This window comes from Cyanistes caeruleus, chromosome 2, assembly GCF_971803275.1.
Source record: "Cyanistes caeruleus chromosome 2, bCyaCae1.hap1.1, whole genome shotgun sequence".
Lineage (NCBI taxonomy): Eukaryota > Metazoa > Chordata > Aves > Passeriformes > Paridae > Cyanistes > Cyanistes caeruleus.
This window is the reverse complement of record NC_141702.1, coordinates 96,070,188-96,088,148: the sequence shown is the minus strand read 5'-3', so window position 1 is coordinate 96,088,148 and position 17,961 is coordinate 96,070,188. Positions and strand designations below refer to the sequence as shown.

The 17,961-nt window shown below is 35.0% G+C and overlaps 1 protein-coding gene across 3 annotated transcripts in view; it reads left to right on the top strand.

Moving 5' to 3' along the window:
• The window catches only part of MTA3 (metastasis associated 1 family member 3), a 132,590-nt gene that overhangs the window by 43,160 nt on the left and 71,469 nt on the right, over positions 1-17,961 (top strand). For all 3 annotated transcript variants that reach the window (XM_086878452.1, XM_086878453.1, XM_086878454.1), the window contains exon 7: positions 8,970-9,072. In XM_086878452.1, the coding sequence (XP_086734578.1) occupies positions 8,970-9,072 (103 nt within the window). The remainder of the gene's footprint in view (positions 1-8,969; positions 9,073-17,961) is intronic.

Below are 17,961 nucleotides of genomic sequence, written 5' to 3'. Positions count from 1 at the left end.
CTACAAGCCTTCTAATGTTTGGGAATATTGGAATTGCAGGATTTTAAGTTTAAACATGATTACAGGTAAAGAGGCAGATGAGAAACTCATTTACAATCTGTTTGGATTTTTAGTATTATGAAAGTTCAGTATTGCTTAGACTTGATGTATTGTGTTTTCTGGTTCTATAAATGCTTCCCGTATAAATATTTTGTTTTTTATTTAATTGATGAAAAATATACCTTAGAATAGTGAAACTCCACTATAATCTCATGAGGAGGGATCTCTTCTGTTACTTCATGGTACATAATTCTCCCATTTATTATATGAACCACTGCTAAATTTAAAAGTCACTCATACAGCCGGAGACCTATAGCAGTAATTTGAATGGTGCATCTGATTCTCTTGTCAAAAGTCTATGTGCTGGATTGTTTTGTTAGTGTTGGTGTAGTTGCAATAATTTAATTCTGTTGTGAGAAGATAATAATCAGTCCTTATTAAAATCTGTTGATATTTAATGTTTTTAGAAGGTTCTGTATTCAAATATTTCCATTAAAAATTGGACAGCCAGATACTCTGACGATAGATAATGTGTGTCTGTGAGAAGTATCTGACAGGATAAACCAATTTTGTGTCCTATTGATTTCCAGAAAATATGGCCTGTAATTTGTGCTAAGTGATCACTTTTTTGACAATTGCCGGATATTAACTGGACACGTTAATATAGTAAGTAGTTCTCAGAAAATAAAATTCAGAAAATATTGCCTTTTTTTCTTGAGTTAAGTGTTTCACAAATATTATCTGTCTAATCTTTTGTATTTAACTGGCTTTAAAAAAATCATGAGGCCTGATAATTTTGAGGCCAAGTTAGTGCTTCTTTTGTGAGTGAAACGAAGTGCCATTACAAAAATAAATAAGTGGAATTAGAGTAAACCCAGTTACTTAGGTATGATCAAAGGAAGAGTTGCTTTTCTTGTGCACCAACAGAAGGTGACAACTGCAGCACCTTTAGGCTCTGGATCAGCAGTATGTGGAGGAAAGGTTTCCATGGAAAAAGCTGTCAACCATAAAGTTATTTTTGGATGGGGTTGAGGAACTAGTGTGTCTACTCACTTGCTTAACTTCCTTGTTCTACATGCAGTAATTTGGGAATTCAGAGTCAGTATCTAAAACCAGATTTCTTGTCAATTCAAGATGACTTATGGGATCCAGAGAGCAGAAAGCAAAGCTCAAAGTCTGGAACAAAAAATTCCTTTAGGGGCAAGTACAAAAGGAGTTGGTTATGCCTAACTCAGATTTGCTTCTAGATGCCTAGGAACCTTGTAGAAATTTATTTCACCAAGTTCAGTGTGAAATGCATTGAATTTTTATACTTGACAGAAAATCTGGTAAATTAGCAGCAAAATAAACGAGAACTTCAAAATATTGGTTAGATTCTTGGTTCAACTATAAGATGATGGCTTGCTATTTCAATACATTTTTCAGAAGGAATGCATGGAACAAAAGATAGAACAAGCAGATTTAGGAGTTCCTATTTGTGGAAGCTGCAGTAGAACACCAGACATAACAGGTGTGATGGTGCTGACCCAGTAAGACTCACCTTTATGGTCAGAATAGAAAGATGTTGCTGAGACTTGGTTCATCTCAGCTGAAAATGTATACCTAAAATAGTTCAGATATTTAGATGAGGTGAATCTCAACAGATAATAAAATTCCTTGTTATATATGCTCAAATATATTTTGTTCTGAAATGGGGTTTCTGTTGGTTGTACTTTTTACTTTGAGGTAATATTGAATTTTTTCTATGATATCTTCTTAAAGCAGGAGCTGTTTCTCGAGGGTTAGCCAATTTAAACGTGGTAGTCCCGGGTCAGATTTGAGGATTTTTTTTGTTATTAAGCTCATACAGTAAATTTTGCATAATAAACTGGCAAATGCTTGATTATCACAAATAGTAAAATACACTTTACAATGGTCATGTCAAATTTTAATAGGATTATAATCTCCTTCACACCACTTTTGCCAGTCGTGCTTCTAGGGAGCTGAAGTATCAATTTTTGTGCTGGGCAATTAAAAGCATGTTTATAGAATTTTATCAGTTTTACTAGAAATTAAACAAAACACATGTAAATGACCTCTTGATGCCTGTTTTCAGGAAAGACTTTGCTTATCCCTAATAGTGCATTTTCAAGGAAAATCTGTAGTTTAGTCTTACAGTCACGTGTACTACAGAAGATCAGTTAGGTATATTAAGCTTTGCATTATAAACCATAGTGTCTTATGTGTTTTCAGTTATGTTATTTAAAAATGCTTGTTACCTTCTGGTCTAATTTGTTGAGATATTAAAAATGCATATATAATTTTGATCAAACAGACCAAATGTGGTCATGGAAATTTCTGAGCTTTAGTTCTCAGATCATTCACAACTTCTATGTTAGCAGTTGAGGATAAGATAGAAGAGTTGGAAATTGTGCTGTTTATCAATTAGATTTTATAAAAGCTGTTCAGCAGCTGAGATGAGTTATGTGGCTTGTCCTGCTTGGGGATAGTTGGAATGGGTTATTTCTGTTTGGTTTCTTGTTCTTGGGTTGCCCCGAATTGTGAAAGCATGTCTGCCTTTCTCAAGTTTGCTTTATATCTTGAGGACGGTTGAATTTTTTGTCTTTGTGAAAAAACAGCCTGCTGTGTTTAGCTCCTTGAGGGGACTTAGGTTTCTGTTATTAGTGTTCTGTTTGTTAAGAAACTCTTATTTTTCTACAGCTTGAAGGAAATGGTTAAAGTGGCCCTCTGGGCGCAGTGCAGCATGAATGGTCTGTGCTGCATTGTTAGTGTGGCAGGTTGTGCTTGATTGCTGTCAGATTTTGTTGCTAATAATAGCTGTAGAGCCTTGGCTGAGATTATTCAAATACTAAGTGAGTTCTGTCAGGGAGTCAGTCTTATGAAGGGTACAGTTTTTTATTGTGTGCTGTGTATGTGCTTATTATCCCCGTGAGCACTCCAATCACTTTTCAAGCAGCAACATCTTAGTGTTTAATTGACTTTGCTGGTATTTTCTACCTCAGTAACTTCACCTAAAAGGACTCATTGTAAGTTCAGATTTTTGTTTCTTTGCTGTTTTACTGCAAGTCTGATTTTTCTTCTAAGTTTATTCTGTAGAAGATGAAAAACAAATAGCAGATGAAATGTGGTCTTTTTACATTTGAATAAGTCAAAATACATTTCAGCCTAAGCAAAAAGTTATTCTCTAAATTGTTTTGTTTACATTTATTCGCACAAAAAGTCTTATTTCTCTTTAGAATGCTTAAGTAACAGGGAATTTGCAAATTTTTAACATTATGGCTTTTTAAAAAAACAATACAACCCAAAACTGCAGGACCACAGATTTCACTTTAATTTGGTCAGTGTTTTGTTTTGGTGTGAGGTTTTTTTTTTTTTTGGAGGTTGTTGTTTTGTTGGGTTTTTTTTGTTTTGGGGTTTTTTTTGTTTTGTTTTTATTTGGTGGTTTTGGTTTTTTTTGTTGTTGTTCTTCTTCTTTTGAGAATACAAATATCTCTGTATTGTAATATCCCTTATTCAAAAGCAAGTATTTTAAGTACCCTTAATATTCATATGAAGTACTGTACTGTTGTTCTATTTTCACTCAGAATCATTTTCACCATACTTTCCTGAAAACTCTATTACCTCATGTATTTTTATTTCAGGAATTTCAGCAAAACTGAAAACAGTTCTGCAGGGTTTTGAGAAAGAAAACTTCCCCTTCCCCTTCCCCTTCCCCTTCCCCTTCCCCTTCCCCTTCCCCTTCCCCTTCCCCTTCCCCTTCCCCTTCCCCTTCCCCTTCCCCTTCCCCTTCCCCTTCCCCTTCCCCTTCCCCTTCCCCTTCCCCTTCCCCTTCCCCTTCCCCTTCCCCTTCCCCTTCCCCTTCCCCTTCCCTCCCTATAGAAGTTGGTCAGCTCAGTTTATTCTGAGCTCGAGTGTAATTCTTTCTGTTAATTTCTAGGAATTTAGAACATGAAGAATTAAAGCTCTGAGCATTTTGTCTTTTGATCATCAGTGATTAAATTACAAGTACTGTAAAGCTGAACACTGAGAGAACTTTAAGGCTGTAGAAGGCAGCTCGATTTCGAAAGGGATTTTTCAAGTGCAGAATGATTAAATGTTTTTTTTCTCAGCCCAGGCTCTAGATGATTAGTGGTGATTGGACTAAGAATGTTTCATTTGCTTTAAGAATGCCCAATAGCAGTTTAAATGCTTGTAGATAAGCAGTAGGCCTTTATCACATTATATCTTTCATTTATAGTCTCTATATGAAGCCTGGTTTTCATTTGTAGTCCTTATATATGTTTAACATTCTAAATTTTTACCATCAGATTTGTGTAAACATATAAATCCTTATCTGAATAACTGAAATATAAATATACCTCTGTCAGGCAAGCTGTGGCAGAGGGGAGGTTGTTTTGAAATTGAAAGATAAATAAATAATTTTTCTTTCGCCTACAGTTTTCATCTAAGCTTTCTCATGTTATTTTGATCAGAGAAATTATTTGCACATAACTCCATAATATTTTTTGAAAAGTTAAGTGTAAATTTTTGAACTTCGGATTTTTTTTTAAAATTATCTCTAGTGGTGAGAATTGCAAATGATAAAAAAAAAAAAAAAGAGTAATAAGAATTTTATGCAGGATGAATATTTGACTGACTGTTTTAGAGAAGAGCTAATGTACTTTTCATCCAAGGAGAAAGCACAGACATTAGACAGACAGGCTTAATGTCTAGAACTTTGTTCATATACAGTACAAGAAAATTCAATGTCATTCTATTTTCTCCCCTGCAAGTTTGAGAAAATATTTGCAGGTTGTCTAAATAGCAGCATGAGAATGTGGTTCATGAACTGAAACTTAATTTTCACTGATTAGTTGCCTGTTTTTGCAGTGATGGCACACAGCACATGAAACTATGTTCAAAAAACCATCTAGTATTACCTGCAGGTAGTGTACTCCCAAAGAGTTCTGGCAACAACCTGCTAAATGCTTTATCTTCTAAATCCATATTTCAGTGAAGGAAATTTCATTGTGTTGCTTGCTGAACTCATCTAGGTGAGGATAAGATCCAGGAAGTACCTCTCTTCCACCTCCTTGCAATGTTAGCTAAGAGTTGTTCCTGCTCCACAAGTATAAAACTAAAACACAGAGATGAAGACACTGAACTGACTTCTTATTTATGTGCTAAGCATTAAGAATATGGGCCTTTACAAGTGTCTTCATGTTTACCTGCTTAGGTGTCTGGTGAGTCTGAGGGATTGACACACACACATCAAAACTGTCTGATTTCAGGAGGTTGTATGAATAAATGAATTTGCTTACTAGGAGGAACTCCCTGGTTGAAACTCTTGGTCTGGTGTCTGGTTCTGTCCACGGATAGATCTACTGCCTTATTCTGACTGAAACCCACAGCTAGAGATATTCTGTCCCATGGAATTAGGGATCCAGCAGCTGGCACCTCTCTTTTGCGTATCCTGAAAGCTGGATTCATTCAGAAAGCTGAGCACTGCAGGTGTTTAGCTTATATGTTTGGATTGAATTGACAGCTGAATTACTTTTTGAGAAGGAGAATAAAAAGGATTTTTGAAAAATGGTGCAAATCCTGTAAAATACAAAAATAGGACTTTATACATCAGAAGTGTCTTTAAAATCAGATATCTCATCAACTCTTTGTCATTAAAAGTTGAATTTATATTGTTTTATTGACAACTATATTTAAAATACAACCTAACTTACAGATTCATATTTCTTAATAGTATATTATATTGCAGTACTGTTATATATTTATTAAATTCAAAGAATCTCACGCTAAGAAACTGTTTATATTGAAAGTTATTTTCTTTTAGTTGGATACAAGAAGAACATAGAATCATGCTGAATCTGATGTACTTGTTATCTTTGGGGTATTTATCTGCAGGAAGTGAAATCTAAAAGACTATGTAGATCTTTAATTCTTGTACCTCATCTTAAATACATTTGCTTTACTTTTGTTTTGTAAATTTTTTCTTCTATTTTTTTTTAGAGGGGCATATCATGCTTTCGTTTATATAAAACAACTAACTGAAATACAAAACTTTTAAACTTTTTTTTGAAGAAAAATCCTGCTTTTTACTTGAGAAGTAAGGAGTTGAATGATTGATGAAGAGTAAACCAGATGTATTTCTGACCATCTAATAATGTTTTCCAATAAAATTAGTCACCAGGATTAGACTGGCTATAATAAAATTATAAGCAGTGATTAGAATAAATTGGATATACTGGAATGTTATATCTGTTATTCCAAAAAATTGGCTAGCACTTCTCAGAAGCTGTAATTGTAAGTGCTGCTGGTAAGGGGACACTTTTGAAACTGAACTTCTCAGATACACTGAAAATGGTGAAAATAAAAAGATTCCCCCATTCCTTTGTGGGCTGGGTTTTGCAACATAATGAATGAATATTATGGCAATTTTATCATCTGTTCAGTTTGAATGTCTTATACTACGGTGTCAAATTGAACAATGTAGAAGATGAATGTTGATGTGCTAACAGAGAAATTGCATCTTAAAGTGGTTTGCTATATTAAAAATCCTATAGGATGTGGTACAGGCATGATCAGCTAGGGATCGGCAGCTCGAGTAAAACACTTTCAGCACAGGCAAAGGAAGTTAACAAAATACTTACTCCTGAAATTAACTTTTCTAAGGTTTCTACAGCGCTACTTGATGCCTCCATGGCTTGGTCTGTTTAGGTTACTTCCCTCTTTATGTGATTATATCCTGCCATGGAAGCAGAAAATTGGGAATTAAGTAGCTTTTTTAAATGCAGCTTGGTAGACTCCATCTATTTTCTAGAAACCCCGTCTACAATTGTTGCAGTTATAATTAATATTGCAATTGTTATATGTTTTTAGATTATTTTGGCATAGATATTCCATTGCTTGTATCCTATTTATGTCCACTGTCATTACAAAATATTGCTTTGCAATATTTCAGATTCATCTTTGTCAAGAGTTGCAGAAATTTATAGTAGCAATTGTTTGATTACCTCTAATTGAAGTAAGAATTGTAGTATTGCAATTTTTTTATTCTTTTTGCAGACTTGATTCCAAAGAGTGGCATGTTTTGATTGAATATTGGTGCTATGTTTGTGTATTTTCTTTTTGTGAGAAGTATAATCTACCTGAGTAATGCTTGATCTCCAGACTGTGATTTCCTCAAATGGTTAACTAACATTAAAGATATTTAAAAACTATATATTAACAGATTGAAATGAAGTACTCAGAGAATATTTATAAAATGTAGAACATCACCCACAATGTATCTGTCACAGATGGAAGAAATGAATGTATTGACAGGTGTGCAATCGATAGAATAAGTTTATAGACCTAAAATCCTTTCCAAGATGCCAGAAATTAGCAGTTTGTCTTCAGTACTGGATGTGAATTAGCTTGAACAGAAGCTGAAGTCCCATTAGGCAGCCAATGCTTTATTGCCTGTGTACTGGAATAAAGTAATTTACTATGTTTTTCTGAGAATGTGACTGTGAAATTTGTTCTTGAAACATTAGCCAGACAGCATGGTGCAGTTCTAACTTGTGTGTTTGCTGGGGATAAATATATACCACATTTTAATTTCTTTCCAGAATCAATGTGCTAGAGAACTCACCATATATGACGTGGTTTCAGAGCCAGTGCTTGGTTTGCTTCCAGACTCTTAAGTGTACAGGTTAATTCATGTCTTGATGATACTGTGCGTGTTTAGACTGGCTGTTTTCATTAAGTCATAAGAAATAGCACGGACTAAAATGATCTTCTGTGTGACCAGAGAGATACCTACGCAGCCTAGATTTTCAAAGGGAGTGGAATGGCTGTATCTGACAACAGGTTTTCATTCTTACAGTAGCTTGTAAAAGTCACAGAGAAGTACTGGCAACCAGCTAAACATTAGTGGTTTTCACATGTTTGCTGAGGGAAGGACACACTCCTATTCTGAAACAGCAGGGAAAGACAACAATTCTGACTTTACTGTTGCCATCTCTCATGGCTACAAATGTATTTGCTACGTTTCATAGGTAAATCTCCTTGTACTGGTGGCATATGTGGTGCTTCCTCCATCAGCCTCTGAAATATTTCTTATTTTACTGAACAAGTTATTGGTGTAGTAGGCAAGACAAGATCAAGTCTTACGAATGTGAATCCTTGTATCAAATTCACACTTTACTGTTCTTCCATACAGAACAAATGTCATACTCTTGTAACAATGAATAGAAGGCAAAATAAATTTTGGAAACCACCCCCATCGTTTTAGCCATGTCATGTACACAAATTGTCCTGTTCACATAAATGAAGTTGGGAAATGATAATGTAGTCTATGCTAACTTTCTTGTGGTGCAACCTTATATATTAGTTTGTGAGAGGATAGAACTAGTCGATGTATACAGCAATTTTAATGGTATGATTTATATTAACAGTACAGATAATGTAGTGGCTGAAAAGGTAAAAGATGCTTAAATACAGTAGACAGCATTTTTGCATGATGATTTATTTTTTTGGGGCATAGAATACAAACTGGGTAGAATTTAATTTCTAAAGCTGATTAAGTGTAAAATTTATTTTAGCATGGCTTAAATGAAACAGTAACTTTGATATACTAGACAAGCAATTTAAAGAAGCCACTGGCTACTTTGGTTATGGTTTCAACTTTGTAATAACATTTTAATAAGGTTCATTGATATTACACCTTCTAAGAATGTCTCCTTAAATTGAAATGCTGATGTTAAAGGAAGGTATTTATTTTGGTGATGCTGCATTATGGAATTTAACTGGATAACTGCTGATGATTGTTAAACACTCTGTGTGTGTGCATGTGTATATGTTTAAAAATGTACAATGTCTCTTTTAAACATAGTCTCTTTTAAACATAGTGCAACATTGTGAGTAATAAGTATTTTGTCCCATCTACCTTTTGACAGGAGAATTAGATGACAGAGAACAGGCAAAGCTGGAAGTAAAAGTATGGGATCCAGATAGCCCCCTTACTGACCGTCAGATTGACCAGTTTTTAGTTGTAGCACGGTAAGATTAAAATCCTCTCATAAAAAAAAAATCCTTTTCCTTTTTCTACTGACTGTTTATTCCCCTGTATCGTGTTACTCATCCTGTTTGCCATTTTGTAAGCCCTTCTCTTTCCCACAGTTAGCTAAAAGAGAAAATCAGACCATGAACCTTTGTATATTTATTGAAGCTACCAATACAGGAGAGAGGGAAAAAAAGTGAATTTTGGAATATTGCTACATTCCTTGTATTTCAGGTTATAGTAGAATTTGATATTTTGAATGTAGATGGCAGTTTGCTTTCCTCTCAGAGTAAATAATTTCAGTGCTAATAATAATTCAGTGTTTTATAACAATAATAATTGTGTTTTACAGTACTTGGAATTCATGACTTAAAACAGAAGTTAAGAGTAGAAATAAGGAAAATGCTAAAAATTAGATGGATGCAGAACTTGCCACATATGCATGTAAGCTGAGTAATATACAGTGCAATTATTTTGGATGAATATTGAAATAAAATTTTGAAGTCATGTATTTCATTAGCAAAAAAAACCAAGTCAGTTCAATTTTATAAATTAAAATGATTATGTAGATTTATGAAGACAACATCAAAGTGCTTTGAATTAATAAACACCTTCAGAAATTATTTCTCTACTTGAAAAAGAAAAAGCCCTTCAAATATTTGTAGGTTTCTTACTGAAGGACAATTCAACATTCATAGGATACAGCAGATTTTGCCTTTTCTCTAATTCATACTTAAGAAGGTACTGTTCTAGTGATAACAGAGAACACAGTTCACATATGGATTTTATCCTGAATAAATCCATCTCCTGTATTTTCTGTAACCTGCTTGCAGAGTGTAATCTCAAATCTTCTTAGGCAGATAATCCTTTTACATGGTTTCTAGTTTTTGACTTTTTTTTCTCCCTTTTGAAAAAAAAAAACCATTTCAGGAGGAATAAATAAGAAATTGTTCTGTATTTTCCAGCTTATGTGTATGGTGATATGGGATGCTGATTTACTTATTTACAGTTCAGGTGCTGATCCACTTGTTTTTTTCCTTACTCTCCCACTGGGAATGTTGCATCCCTTCTATAAAGTACTAATTTTTTTTTCCCCCCTGTCTTTGTTGGATTTTCAAACAACACGGAGGGGTTTAGGTGTTAACAGGTGTTCAGAAAGTCACAGGGTCTGGTAGATGTTCCATAAAAACCAGGAATCTGAACTGCTTTTTCACCAGCAATATAATACTTGGAGAAGTATGGCCAGATTTTTGTAGTGTGCCCTAAAGAAATGTCTGCATGAAGGCTCTGAATTTTGGAAAAGTTAATTCATTTCTTTAAAATTCCTCAACTCACTGTTTCTCAGCTACTCTGGGGAGCTGAAGTAGTATTCTGTGGAGCCAAAAATGTTCCCAGAGGAGTGTAGCAGTAAGCAGCCTGCTGGGAAGTAACAGAAAATTAAATACGTAAAGAATATGCTTCTCTCTTCCTGTTACTTAAGACATCCTTTGCAATACTGTGCTCTGACCAAGTCTGCATTTTTTTTTTAAAGCTGATACATTTCTGTAAAGATGGTTTCTGTTACAGTGGATCGTGGCTGATTAATTGTAGCTGTCCAAGGTCTTGCGGTATTTGGATGGCCATCTGTAATTAGGTGCAGCTTTGTGGATGTTCTTGTACAGAACTCCACTCACCTTTGGAAACTGCTTTTCAGCTGACAGGAATGGTTTCCAAGCTCCAATAGACTTGTATTCACAGGACACACTAAGCAGCTTCTGAGACAGATTTTTATTTCTGGAAAAATGGTTCTGCAATGATTTGGTGGCAGCTTTCAATTCAGTGTGTTGTGTGGGTACAGGATTTATGCTGGGCTATTATACAGGACCATTAAAAGATGCAGTGGAGAGCTGGTATTAAGATGTGGTGAACAGTGCTTACAGACAGCTCTGCTGCAGCCTAACTGTGGTTTCACTGGGCACTGGCTGCTGGATTTCCAGTTGGAGTGATCTTTCTCTGGTTATGTTTAGTTCTGCAAATTTGAAAATATGACAAGAATAAATTTTTCATAAATACTTTCCCAGGTGTGATTTTCGTTAAGTATGTGTATGCTATTGTGTTTGACATTCTAAAAGCATTTTCAAGTGATCCTTTTTAGATGCTGTGTCGAAGGAACTTAGTATTCTCATTTTTTCCCAGTCTGATCTAGTTGAAATAAGAGTTGCTTTTGTCCTTAAATACTTTAGCTTTTTCACTCACACAGGCAGCTTTGTTGTTTTTTAGAAGGTGTTTAAATATTCTTTTTAATTGTGTTGCACATTTATATTTGTATTTTTACCTTGGACATGTAGCTTTCCCAGTCTCACAAGGTTTGTTGACTGTCTCAGGTGAGAGAGGTCTTTTTCCTAGGTTTGCCTTGTCAGTCTGGGCCTCTCACTAAGTCCTACTATTCAATACTTTCCTGGGTAGAAAGGTAGAAGAATATGCCTATCCTGTGCAGAAATGAGAGGTAACAGTGCCAAAAAAATGGTGAGGATTTGGGATAAAGGAGAAGGATCCACAAGCTTGGCCTCCCCAAGTAGTCTTGCTTGACACACAGATCTTGAAAGTACCTTATTGTTGCTACTGAAGCATAATTTGGGTAAGGACTCTTGTTTGAACTAGCAAAAGCATCTGTTAGGAGGTGCTTGAGGCCTCAGACTCATGTATTCTGGGTTTGAATTGTCTTTTGGGTAATGTTTGTGCTGTGACAGGGAAAAGTCCAGCAGCATTTTCTATGGCATTCAAAGAAGATGCAACTGCATCAACCAGTTTTCCTTCTGTCCTATACATTGGCCATCTTTCTTCTGTGTCTACCAGCATCAAAGGAAAGGAGTTTGAGAAGCTACAACAGCCATTTAGATCTGCCCACATTAACAAATAGTTCAGTACAGCAGAAATGGATTTGTAGAATTGAAACTCAGCTTGGTGCTATGGGCCTAGTGTCCACACAATTTGGGAAGATTTATCTTTAGTCATAACTAATCAGGTCCTGTGGACTAAATATCTATGGGTATGACTGGGTTCTAATAGGAACCCAGTTGGTAGGCTATGTGATACTTCTTGTTGTTGGTTAAAATGCAGTAGATAAAAATGCTGATTTGAAAAACTCCTAATTTGAACTGATTTAAATATACCCAGTTTCCTCCAGCCGTCAGTCTCCTATCATTTGTAATACACAAGGAGTACTTAATTTAATTGCCAGATCTTATTGTCCTTTTCTAATTCTGTCCCAAGTTGCACAGTGTTAGGAAATAAAAGCATTCCTATTGTATGTATAACATAATCGTCCTGTTTCATTTTGGTTTTTCACAGTCAAAAATTATCCTGCCCAGTCTCAAAAGCAATAGGAGGTGTGGGCTGTGGTCTGGACAGACACTGAGAGATGAAGAAATGACCCTTTTTTTCTTTTTTTTTTAATTTTTTTTTTATTTTTTAAATTTTCTATCTGCTAATTTGGTCTACAGTTCATTGCATGGCACATTTTGGTAAATTCTAGTTCCATTTATGTGCTTTATGATTCAGTGAAACCATTAAGAACATAGTTCTTTCATGCTGCTTCATCTAACGACATCACCAACGCAGTTTTCGGGAAGGAATATATTTCTAAATGGAGCTATTTTTCAGCATGAATGAAGCCATTTTACAGACATTTGTGGTCCCAGCTTATTTCCAACTAAACCAGAGTTTCGAAGTCTAATTAACATAGCCTTGAAGCATTGCATCTCTACCTTAAATTTTTTTACTTTGATTTCTGTGACATTAAAATGTCGTTACATACCTCTATCTGACATATTTCTCTTCATTTGAATGCCTGCTTATTTTTTGTTGTAAAATCACAGAAGAATGGAAAATACTTGTTAGTTGTGTTAAATTAGAGCTTGTTTCTTCCTGTGTTTGCTCTAGTACAGTGATTATATTCATTTTCTGTTGGTTACTATGTTAAAAGTGCTCACAGTATGTTGGTGTATTTGGAGATGTTCTGTGATTGTTACATTGATTTATCTTACAGCGGGGAAGGGAGCACAATGCAGCTTCAACTGGCAAGGTGTCTTTCATTATACAGAGGAAAATAATGCACTCATTAACTGAGGACCATGAATGAAAACACTTACAGGTGTGATCAAAAAGTAGTGCTCTGTTCTTGTGAAATAATTCACTGTAGTCAGTGGCAGCAGAACAGAGTCCCAAAGCTCATAAATGAAAATAAATACATAAAAGACGTCGGTTTGCAGTCTTCAGTATTACAATGCTTCTGGATTCTCTGGAGGTGCTGAGAAGTAAAAGGAATTGAAGTTCATTAAAGAGGTAATTAAATTTAATGGCAGAATTGCAACATAAAATTAGGCAGCAAAAGTGGTGAAAACTCTTGATGCCATTGCTGTGCTGACAAAACTGGATGTTTGCTAGCAGGGTGAATTACAGCGTCTAATGGTAGGCAGATGGTTTGGTAAAAAAGAAAAATACATTCACATCAAGTTTACCAGGTGTATCAAAAATTCTATGTTTCTGCCTGTCTGTCATGCCTGGCTAATATATGTTTATTCCTTTGTGCATTTTGTATTACTGTACTACTTGACCCAAATTAATTTGAAAAGAACTAATTCAAACTTGGAGCTGAATTTTATTTTTTATTTTTTTATGAGCTTTGATCTGTTGCAGTATAAAGAATAAATTTCCATAGCAGAGTTTTTGTGGACCTGCTTTTAGAGGGCTGTGCATCTCCTCCTCTGTGACTGTGAAATTGCAGGATGGCATACGGATGATGCCTTTAATAACTTCCCATGAATTAAACTACTTTTACCTATCAGAATCTGTTGAATAAGAAAGATTTCACATATGCTTCATTTCTATTCATACAACAATGAAAGTAAAGGTTGGTGATATCATACATTTATATATCATGCCACACTTACTCTAACTTTCAGAATCTTTCAGCAAAAGAATAGTGACAGGTGACTTTTCATGTTTATCATGCCATCTCCCTTTGTCCTGTAAATACTTGAAGTGATAATAATGAAACATAGCACTGTACAGGCAGTTGCTTAGAAATGTAAAAAAAAAGTCTTTTGTAACAGCATCATTTTACTTCAAATATGTTCTGCAGGTCAGATTTTGCAAAATTGAGTAGTAAAAATCTCAGGTGTATTTTTGGTTTTAAATTAATATCTGGGTGCTTACATATGTCTTAACTGAAGATACATTTTTTTGTTCTTTTCAATATTTTAAGTATCACAACACTCTCTTAAAGAGCAATCAGATACTGATTTTCTGTTTATAAAATTTAGAGCAGTGTACGAGGACTGTTTCTAATTTACAGTGAAGAAGAACACTGGAGTAAAAAAGAAAAAAAACAAAAATCCTTCCTAATATGTAGAAGCCCACCAAATATCACTTTAATTGTCTTCCTCAAAAATACTAGCTCAGAGGTGAGGCATAGGTCTCATTCATTAGTTTGCAAGTATTTGCAGAGAACTGTGGATTTGCAGATTCATGTGTGCACAGATGTGGTTCACTTCCAACAGCTTTGTCCAGAGTATACCCACTACTTGTCTGGAATCACTGAAACAGATGAGCAGCTTTTTCAAAAGGCAAACAGTTTTGTAATAAACATCCTCAGAGTGAGAAGGATATATGTTTTGGCTATATTTTCAAGAATACAAGGTAGAAGAATATTGAGAGTTACTTGCCTGCATCCAGAACTTTCTGGATCTGATTTGATGCCGGACCGCTGTTGCTGCTGGGAGAAACAGAGGCTATTTTTATCCTAATGTATAATTGCAGTGGTTCCAGATTTTCTTTGGCAAATAATAGCCCTTTTCAGAACTACTTACTGATGAGCCACCAAATCTTTGGAAGCTTGTTAAGACAGTCTCTTGTGTTTGCTGCTTCTTAATTTTTTTGGCTACCACTGATATTAATCTTATGCAACAATTTGAACAATTATTTCCTTTAATGTTTGAGCTGTAATTTCCTTTAATGACTTGAGCTGTAAGAAATTTGGATCAATGTATTTTCTGTGCTCAGAATCTAATCTGAAATTTTGCCTAAATGTAGCATACACGGGCATAGCAACTGCAGTGATCTCTCAAGTGTTTTGGACATAGACCTTGTTGAGTTTTGCTGAATTTCTGGATTTTTTCCATAATTCCTAGATCCCGGCACTGGACTATATCCATTTGTTTTGTTTGTATGGTTGTCGGCTGCAATCTGTTATAAAGCCTTGAGAGAACCTTCTTGGTTCTGCTCTTTAAGATAATTAAACCAAGGAAAACCTAATTAAGGTAACACTGGATCATTTGGTCTAACCCTTAAAGCTCTTATGGCTGCTTGCTGATGCAAGCTGTGCAGAGAGCGATCGCCCTGCTGATAATACCAATTGTTGGTCTTGTCCATCTCTCTACCACCAGTGTAATTCACTGTCTGTGTGACTTTTGGCTTTAGCTTATTTTGGAAAATATAGGGAGTGTTGGCTTCTGTTTGAAGTCTAAGTATTTTAATTACATGTTGAATAATTTACATTAATACACACAGTAGCTTGCTGAGCACATTTTTTTTGCTTCTCAGTTTATTATTGTTATTATTGAATTAAATATAATTTCAGTTAACTATTTACAACTACTCTTCTAGAGTAATAGAATAGTAATAGAATTCTAGAAACTTAACAATAATATTGAAACATTAATATTGAAAATTTGTTAAGAAAAATACGTGGTTAGGGTGTGACCATTTAGCTTGTGTTGGTTTAATACTGAGTTTTATTTTAGGTAGGTGGAGACAATACTGTGTCTTCTAGAAATGACACTGGTTAGTTTTTTATTGTTTTTATTTTTAGTTTTTTATTTTGTTCATTTTTTCAAACAATTCTTTAATGGTAGAATTAGAAAAAAGTCATGCAAGGAAGAATGACAAAGGTAGTTTTTGACCTTTCCACCGAGATCATATCTGTATTTTTTAACTGAAAAACATAATTAAGGTAGTTTAGTGATTTCTATAATTAATATTGAATTTGGATCTGAATTGCATAGCCACGTTATACAAAACAGTGTGTATCACTATTTAGTTTTGAGCCTAGTTATTATTTAACAGGAAAATGTTCTACACTTATTTGGAAATTCACCATTTTTCACCAGTTTCTATGGAAAGGAAAACTGGAAGTTAGTTCAATTTCAAGACAGCCACAGACATGCACACACCTCATACCTCCAGACCCTCCATCTTGTGCCCTGTAACATCCCCACCCCCTCTCCTGTCCCCACTGACACCCCAAATGGTACACTGCCTGCATTTGTTATGTATCATTCATTTGTTTTGTTCTTATTGTTGTTATCATATTCGTTCCATTATGTTTAATGCTGTTTTTATTATTATTTTTTATTGTTTTTATTATTTTACTTTGTCCTTATGTGTTTTATTTATTATTAATTTGTTTTTCACTCACATATTCCAAACTCCCACACAGCATTCTTCTGATGGTTGCAGTCTTCTCCTACTCAGTACAATACTGGAAGTAATGTCCACTGGTGCATCAGTTCTTACCTCTCTATCACTAATTCAGAAGAAACCTAGCTTTATGTTAGCTCTAAATTTTGGTTTTACATTCTGAGCAACAAAATGCTCTTGAGCTCTGAAGTCAACCTCCAAAGTTTGATCTGGCATGGAGTGACTGTGAGAATGTTCTTTGTAGTGTTCATAGCATAGTCAGACTTTATTTTAGAAATGTGATCAAAAGAAAATAATTTTAATTATGCAAAAGGAAGATAAGCTAGCAGGTAGCAGCAGAAGGGAAATGCAGTCATGCTACATTCACTGGTTTGAGCAGTAGGGACAGAAGGATCCCAGGAAAGACTGCTTAGCTACAACCCTGATCAATGCCAACATCTTGAAAGGGGTTAGCAGAGTGTCAGGAAATGTGTTCATAATAGAACCTTATTCTTCAGAGTGATTTGTGGGCAAATACTATTTTATGTACTACCAAGCTTCAAAACAAAACAAAACAAATAAAAGACAATGTGTGTGTGTGTGTTCTCATCTCATCCACAGAGGGGGCAAAGGTTGTGGAAAAACATTTGAATATCAGTTAGTCCACAGCCTTTAGAAATCTAAAGCAGTTAATACCAGGAGTCTGAATCACTGCTGTTGAGTCTTAACTTGTAAGACTGTCACAGCAAGTACTGAAACAGGCATTCAGTAATAAATCTTTTGAGACTCAAGATAAAATTGCAGTAACGTACCATATTATTAGTTTCTCCTTGATCATTTATAACTTCAGTGAGTTTAAGTCTTGGCACACATTTTTTTATAAATATCAGATTTATTGGCTACAGCAATGTCTGTCAGTGGCATTCACAATTGGTAAAATTCTGCACTTGTAAGTTGTGTGGGGTGTAATTTCTGAGTGAGGCTTGAGTCCCTATGCCAGAGAATCTCACTGTGTTACATCTGTTACATAACTGGCTCTTTGAACTTAGAAGGGCTTATGTCATAACTGCAACAAGTGGGTTTTTTCTGATAGCAATGTGACACAATGCACTTCATGGGTCATTATACAAATCCAGGTACTGGAGAAACCACTGATCTATTTATTGATAATTGTGTTTCACTCCATCTTTGCTCATTTCCTGTATGATATGCTGGGCCCAGTCAAATTCTCTATGCACCTTTTCCTTCACTCTGCATGATACACAGATATACTTCCAAGAAATGTTTACTGCTCTCCCAAGAAATTTTACACTTTAGAAACAGTCTAAGTATAATAGATGCCATGTTCAATTCATCAATAAAAGTGGAAAAGAATGTAAAGTTTTAGAAAAAATATGTCCATTTCAATAATGGAATGCTTTAATTAAGTAGGTTGAGAGGTCCATTTGTTT